Source organism: Lipotes vexillifer, unplaced genomic scaffold, assembly GCF_000442215.2.
Source record: "Lipotes vexillifer unplaced genomic scaffold, Lipotes_vexillifer_v1.1 scaffold225, whole genome shotgun sequence".
NCBI lineage: Eukaryota > Metazoa > Chordata > Mammalia > Artiodactyla > Lipotidae > Lipotes > Lipotes vexillifer.
This window is the reverse complement of record NW_006787630.1, coordinates 2446105-2454047: the sequence shown is the minus strand read 5'-3', so window position 1 is coordinate 2454047 and position 7943 is coordinate 2446105. Positions and strand designations below refer to the sequence as shown.

The 7943-nt window shown below is 57.6% G+C and overlaps 1 protein-coding gene across 1 annotated transcript; it reads left to right on the top strand.

The window, feature by feature from the left end:
- Window positions 1–3053: 3053 nt before the first annotated feature.
- Window positions 3054–7472, top strand: FGF22 (fibroblast growth factor 22). The gene is given in 6 exon segments (XM_007460451.1): window positions 3054–3079; window positions 4575–4647; window positions 4733–5003; window positions 7075–7237; window positions 7315–7333; window positions 7335–7472. Coding segments are annotated over 6 exon segments (690 nt in total).
- Window positions 7473–7943: the final 471 nt, after the last annotated feature.

Here is a 7943-nt window from a genome sequence, read left to right as displayed (position 1 = left end):
CCTGCTGAAACCGCCCCAATCCACCCCAAGATGCCCTGGGGGGCCATGACCTCAGACCTGGCTCACATCTAGGGTTTCCTTCCTGGCCTGGTGGGGGAGGGGGTCACTGAATCAGCTGGCCCTGGCTCCCCCAAGACCTAGAGACATCCCCTCGTATCCCTGCAGTCTGGCAGAGCCAGAAGCCTGGGCTGGAAGCCAAGACTTCTGAATTCTTTTGCCTCAGTTTCCTCTTCTACTCTCTGGGACATCAGATTCCCTCAACCAGTATCTCCCCAAGAGCTGGATCCTGGATCTTGGCGGCGAGGAAGCCATTCTCCTTTCAGTCCCTGCTCAAACACAGGCGGTCTCGCTTGGTGCCACCTGCGTGTTACCCCTGTCTCAGCTCCCGGGCTGGGGTCCTGCCAATCGGACACTTTTGTCACATGGTCTCTTCAAAGAGAAGATTTCTCTTCAGAAAGAAGATTTCTGTATTTCTTCTTACAGCTTATTGTCAGTGTGTCAACTTATGGCACTGGTTTTCCACTCCTGATGGGGATATCAAATTTCCTTGTAAAACTTAAGCGTGAAAATATGAATAACACACGAGACAAGTGGAGACAGATGTCCTTAAGAGGGGGTCATGGCATCGAGACGTTGGGGTTTGGGCAAGACTGTGTTTCAGAAGCTGTTCGCGTGTGCTGGGTTCTTCCCCAAAACTTTTCACCCACATTGAACCAAGAGACGATCAGGTGAACTTAGGCTGTGAGACAGTCTGTGAGACTTCAAAAGTGTTGGGGGGAGGGGAGGAATAAACTGGGAGACTGGGACGGACATACACACACTACCATATATAAAACAGATAACTAGTAAGGACCTACCATGTAGCACAGGGAACTCTACTCAATACTCTGTGATGACCTATACGGGAAAAGAATCTAGAAAAGAGTGGATATATGTATGTGCATAGCTGATTCAGCTTGCTCTACACCTGAAACTAACACAGCATTGTAAATCAATTATACTCCAAGAAAAAATTAATAATAATAAAAAAAGGAGACATGTCGAGGAAGGCAAGGAACGCTCTCTCTAAATGGAAAGACACGGCATCAGATTCCTGGGGCCACCGTAACAAACGACCACAAACTTGGTGCCCTAACAACAGAAATTAATTCTCTCATATTTCTGGAGACAAGACATCCAAAATTAGTATCACTAGGATGAAATCAGGGTGTGGACAGAGCCGTGCCCCATCTGGAGGCTCCCGGGGAAGATCCTTACTGCCTCTTCCAGCTTCTGGGGCTCCAGGCGTCCTGGGCTTGTGGCCGTGTCCCTCCCGTCTCTGCCTTCTCCTTCACGTGGCCTCTCCTCCGTGCCTGTGTCTCTCATAAGGGTACTTGTGACTGCATTTAGGGCCCCTAGGATGATCTCATTTGAAAATCTTAATGTAATGGTAGCTGCCAAGACTCTTTATCCAAATGAGGTCAGATTCACAGGTTCTGGGGGTTAGAATGTGGACACATGTTTGTGGGTCTTTATTCAGCCAATCACAGAGACAAAGGGAGAACAGAAGGCACTGCATGTGCCCTACCCAGGTTTGGGATGAGAAAAAAATGTATTCAAGGACATAACGGTGACAAGAGGGGGCATTTGAGCGTGGATGAGGGATGAGGTTGCCGCTTGGCTATGACGGAGGACCCTGACATTAGAAGACTCGTCCGGGAATTCCCTGGCGGTCCAGTGGTTAAGACCCTTCGATTTCATTGCCAAGGGTCTGGGTTCGATCCCTGGTCGGTGAAATGTGATCCCCAGCTGCATGGGACAGCCAAAAAAAACAAAAACTCGTCCGACCATTTCTGAGGCTGCCTCCCAAATTACTCACGTACATAAAAAGACCACACGTGTGCATTTTTCAGGTAGAACATGAACAGTGCACACATCAAGAATACAGTTCACGGGACTTCCCTGGCGGTCCAGTGGTTAAGACTCTGCATATCCAATGCAGGGGGCGCGGTTCCATCCCTGGTCAGGGAACTAAGATCCCACAGGCCGCGTGGGCGCGGCCAAAAAAGAAAGAAAGAAAGAATACAGTTCAATTAATTTTCCAGGACAGAGGGGTGTTCCAAAGAACACCCAGCCCCTGAAACCCCCTCATGTCCCCTATCATTGCCCCTGAGGGCGACACCCATCGGACAGTTCACACCACGGGTTGGTTTTCCAGAATGCCCCATAGATGGACACCTATTGTGTCTGACTGCTTCTCCTCATTCTGTCTCAGTCATCCACATTGTTGTGTATTCAGTGGGTTACTCTTTTTCATGGCTGCGTAGTACTCCCCCGTGAGTTTGCTGCAGTGTATTTACCCATCCTCCAGCTGATGGAAATCAAAAATAATATGTAGAATTGGGGACTCCCGCAACAGGGCGTTCATCGTGCTGTTCTCACAACTTGTCTGTAGGCTTGACGTCTTCCAGAAAACCACAGGGAGATACCGCTGTACCCAACTAGGATGGCTGCAATCAAAACGATGGCCAATCACAGCTGCTGGTGAAGAGGTGGGAACACTGGAGCCCTCGTGCACGGCTGGTGAGAATGTGAGATGGGGCAGCTGTTGTGGAAGACGTTCTGGCAGCTCCTCAAAGAGCCAACCATAGAATCACCGTGTGACCCAGCAGTTCCACTCTTGGGTATATACATGAGAGAAATGGCGACTTATGTTCACACTTAAACTCGTACACGCCCACAGTAGCATGATTCACGACAGCCAAAAGGCAGCAACAACCACGTGTCCATCGATGGATGATGGGTAAACAGAATATAGTCCCTCCACACATGGGAGCATCACTCAGCCATGCGAAGGGGTGAAGCATTGACACTTGATACAATGTGGATGGAAGTTGAACACGATGCTCAGTGAGAGAAGCCAGACACAGAAGGACACAAAGGGTGTGAGTCCATTGATGGGAAACATCCAGAACAGGCAAATCCACGGACACAGAGAGTAGATTCGTGGTTGTCAGGGGCTGGGGAGGGGATGAGGGTAGCTGCTGATGGGGACGGGGCTTCTCTTTGCGGTGATGGAATGTTCTGGAACTAGACAGAGGTAAGCATTGACAACTCTGTACTGAAAGCATTAATTGCACAATTTCCTGGGTGAACTGGGTGGCATGTGAATTATATTTCAGTGAAGCCGTTGTGAAAAGCACCTGGGGCGCAGCTCTCTTCTCAGGCGTGGGTCCCCTCCGGTCATACAGGGCCCTGGATCTTGTCCTCCTGGCAGGTGGGGTGGGGACAGTCTATGAAGGGAAGACCAAGCTTCTAGCTGGTGGGACGTGGAGGTGTTATTCCGAGTACCCAGTCAGGTTGTGGCTTACCTCATTCCATCCTTCCAGCCTTCCCTCTCCTGGCCTATTTTCCACAGGAGGAGGCAAGGCTCGGGGAGGTGATGCCTGCAGGCCAGTTCCCTGGGTGCTGGCCTCAGGGCTCTGAGTGTGGGGAGACAGTCCGGGCTGGGCCCCTATCTCAGTCCTGGGGTCCTGGCCTTGGATGCCTGCCGCACCCCCTGCCCAGGGCCCAGGGCACCCCAGGGCCCAGGGCACTGGGTGGGTATGTCTGTAACAGGGTGGCCTCATTCCTACCACCTTGGACATGCAGAGACGGATGCTGGGGACGGGGTGCTGGCCTTGGTCATCAACCCGGTCCCCATCAGCTGGCCTCGGACATGTCCAACTATCCATCCTCCCATCGGCCACCTCGCTGCCCAACACCTGTGTGCACAGCATACGCTCCAACAGTTCACCTGCCCCTCCACCCACACTTTCCCCCAGGCCCAGCCCTCAGCGAAGCCGCATGCCCCCTGGGCCTGGCTCTCAGGAAGCTCTAGTTGGAAGGGTAGACAAGCCCCCCGGGGCACTCCCTATCCAGGGGCCTGGCTGGCATGGACAGGCACTTGGGCCAGAACTTCCATCCCAACCTCTGACCCCTGGGCAGCTCCGTCTCTCCCTGTCTCTCTGTCTCTCACACATCTGTCTGTCTCTGTCTCAGCCATCTCCGCCTGTGCAGTCTCATAGACTCTGTCCCTGCATCTTAGTCTCTGTCTATCTCTGCCTCTCAGTCTCTTGTCTCTTTGTCTTTGTCTTTCTCTGTTTCTGGCTCTTTTTTTTTTTTTTTTACCCTTTTAAAAAATTGATGTGTAGTTAATTTACAATGTTGTGTTAGTTTCAGGCGTACCGCAAAGTGATTCAGTTATACATATATATCTATTCTGTTTTGGATTCTTTTCCATTATAGGTTATTACAAGACCTGTGCTGTACACCTGGCTCTGTCTTTATATCTCTCTGTCTCTGGCTCTGTCTCTCCCTCTCTCTGGCTCTGACTCCCGCCGTGTCTCTGTGGCCCGCCTCTCTCACACTCACACCCCCGCAGCCCCTGCAGGCCAATCTGGCTACTCACGGACAAGCACCGCCCTCCCCGCCCCGCAAGGCAAACAAACACGCGTGGAGGCCGGAGTGTTTTCCCGAATGGGCCCCGCCCTTGTACTGGCCCCACCCCCGTGAGGAGTCGTCCCGCCCCCTGCGGCTCTGGCCCCGCCCCCCAGGAGCCGCATTGGCCTGTCCCAGACTCTGCAGGGCGGTCAGGCCGCCCTGACCACGGCCCCGCCCCGCATCCCGGCCCACCCACTGTGGCTCTGGCCCCGCCCCCGAGGCTCCCTATTGGCCCCGTCGGGCACTCTGCCCCCGCATCTCGCAATGGCAGAGCCGCGGACGCGCGCGGGGAGTCAAGACCGGGCGGCGGCGAGCGGGGCGCGGGGCCGTACGCGGCCGCCTGTGACTGGGCCTGGCGTGGGTACTGCTGGCACGGGCGCCCGGCGCCGCGGGGACCCCAAACAGTCCGCGGAGACCACGCAGCCACATGCATCTGGAGGGCGACGTGCGCTGGCGGCGCCTCTTCCCCTCCACCCACTTCTTCCTCTGTGTGGACCCCAGCGGCCGCGTGCAGGGCACCCGCTGGCGCGACAGCCCTGACAGTGAGTAGCCGGGGGCGCTGCGCGGGGGCAGGGGTACAGGGCAGATAGGCGGACAATAACGGCAAAGGCAGCAGTAGTAGGAGCAGTGAGCTGGGCCCTCTCTCACTTGAGGGAGGGTCCGGAGGCTTCTCTGGCCGCGTGGCGTTAGCCAAGTCATTTCCTGACTGGGGCCTCAGCTTCCTCAACTGTAAAGTGGGGTCCAACTCACATGGAAGGAGGGTTGGACAGTTGGGGTGAAGGTCACAGGGGAAGCTCCCAGCTCCGGTCCTGGCTCAGCAGAAGGGTCTTTGTGAGACAGTTGAGGTTGGGGTCACGGGACCCATTTACAGAGGGGAAGCTGAGGCTCCCAGAAGGGCCCCTGTGGGCCCAGTACATAATGAGATGGGGGCAGAGCTGGGTCTGAACTCTGAACTCCCCACCCTGCAAAACAAAACTCAGGACCTACCAGAGTTGGGGACCCCTCTATGTCTTCCTAGACACCCATTTGGCAGATGAGGAAACTGAGGCACAGAGAGAGCAAATGACCTGCCTGAGGTGGGAGGTGGGGGCATGGAGCTAGGGCTCCAAAGTGCCCAGAACCTCATCGAGTTGGAGTCATATCCCTGCTGCCCTGCCCAGCAAACAGTAGGTGCTCAATAAGTGTGGAATGTATGAGGCAAGAGGAGATGAAGGGACAAAGAAGGAGAAGGAGGAGTTTGGTGATGAGTGGGAGACCAGGGTGGTCGGTGACCCCAGGCCTGTCTCAGTCTCCCCACATTTTTTGAGGCTGAGCAGAGGAGCGGGGGAGCCGAGCCATTGCCGGCCACTGCCTGAATCACCACCACTAGGGCAGGTAATCACCCCTGCCCTTCCCACCTGCTTTCATCTGGGGCTCTCAAGGCCCTCGTTAGGCTAACTGGACGAGGGCAAGGACAGGGGGAGTGGCTGGGCCGGTTGCTCAGTGCTGGGCCTGGCCAGGAAGGGTGGCCTCGGGCTGGAGGTGAGGTCTGGCTCTGCTGGGTGACCTGGGACAGTCACTGCTTCTCTCTGAGCCTCGGTTTCCCCATCTGGGCAGCGATAAGGGTGACAATGAGGAGGTGGGCTTGAGTTGAGCCTCATAAAGAAGGAGCTGGCCGTGCACAAGAGGAGCTGAGTGCCTGACGCAGGAAATAGCAGGTGCAAATGTCCTGTGGGACATGAGGTGAGCTGCCCGTCACCTGAGGCATCCAAGTCCAGACTGAACACCAGAGGGCAAGGCCTTGACTCCAGATTAGGCCCCAGTGCCTGGGTGTGGCTCAGAGAGTGTGGGCTGGGGCTTGTCCCCCAGCTCTGCTTCACTGGATAGGAAACATCAGCTCAGACTGGGCAGGGCTCGCCCAGGGTCATCCATCCACAGACAGGGCCCGAGAAACTGGCTCTGCCACTTCTCAGGCCTCAGTTTTCCCCTGTGGGAAGTGGGCACGGTCCACACCTCCCTCCTGGGGCTGCTGCGTGGGCTTGGTGGGATACAATGCCTGGCATACAGCTGGCAATCAAGCAGTGTTAGCGGGTATCACTGATCTGAACACACTGTGCTTTAAACACCCTGTGTCCCACCCCCAGGCCGTTGCCTGGGCCGTACCTCCTGTCTGGAATTGTCTCCCCCATAACCGGACACGGCCGTGGCTAGCCGAGCTGTCAGGGTCATTACCGGGGGTCTACATCTGATAGCAGCAGCTCACCTGGCAGGCACTCACCTCTTCTGGCTTGGTTTTCTCATCCCTGACTAACGGGGCCCTCCCCTGGGCTCCCCATTGCCCTCCAGAGAAAACCCCGAGCTCTCCCCAGTGATTTCCCCCGACCCATCAGGGCCAGTCCTGCCTCAGGCCTTCCCCCTGGCCTGGTGTCCTTCCTCCCCCACCCCATCACTCACTCCCACGGCCACGGCCACTCTCACGGACCTGCGTGGTCCCTGGTGCATCCCCACGCCCAGCACAGGGCCAGGAGCACGGTAGGTACTTGGGGAATGTTCCCCACACGAATGAATGAATGAAGACCGGGGTGGGTGGGCAAGTGGGTGGTGGGCGGGCCCTGACCCAGCCCCTCCCCGCAGGCGTCTTCTTCGAGATGCGCTCCATCCGCGTGGGCGTCGTGGCGCTCAAGGTCGTGGACACCGGCTTTCACGTGGCCATGAACCGTCGCGGCCGCCACTCCGGGTCAGTGAGTGCAAGTGCGCGGGGCGGGCTGGGGTGCGTGGGGCGCGCCCGAGTGGGGGCGTGGCCAGGGGCGTGGCCAGGGCCGCCCACAGCCCGGCCCGAAGCGGGTCTGCGCTACGTTCTGGGAGCGCATGGAGAAACGGCTACAACACCTACCACCTACGAGTCCGTGCCCTGGCGCCACCGCGGCCGGCCCATGTTCCTGGCGTTGGACGGGCGGGGGGCCCCGAGGCGCGGGGTCCGCACGCAGCGACACCACCCGTCCACGCACTTCCTGCCTGTCCTGGTCTCCTGAGGCCCAGGATCCATGAGTGACGGCTGGACCGAGATTCCAGGAGGCGCGTGAGCCGGGCAGGCAGCTGAAGACCGAGGCCGGGGAAGGCCCGGTTCCGGGCGAGCCCGTGTCTGGTTACTCACTGGTTTCACATGCGTTGAGCGCCTGCTGTGCTGGGCACTGGGGACACCGCCGGACCCCACAGACGCGGCCGGCCCTCAGGGAGCCCCTGAGTCTGAGGGGACACTGAGCTGAGCAGGGGCCATAGGAGTCCAGTCACAAGCTGGGGTCAGGGAGGCTTCGACAAAAGCACCTGCCAGGCGGGAGACGGGGGCTTGGCCACGCGGGGGCCAGGTCTGGGAGGGCACTGCAGGCTGGGCAGAGCCAAGCAAAGGCCTGGACCTGGGAACTCATTGGGGTGCCTGGGGCAGCGAAGGTGAGGGAGAGGCTGGGGAACACCGACCCGCCACAGACCGGCAGGGGCCCGGGCCC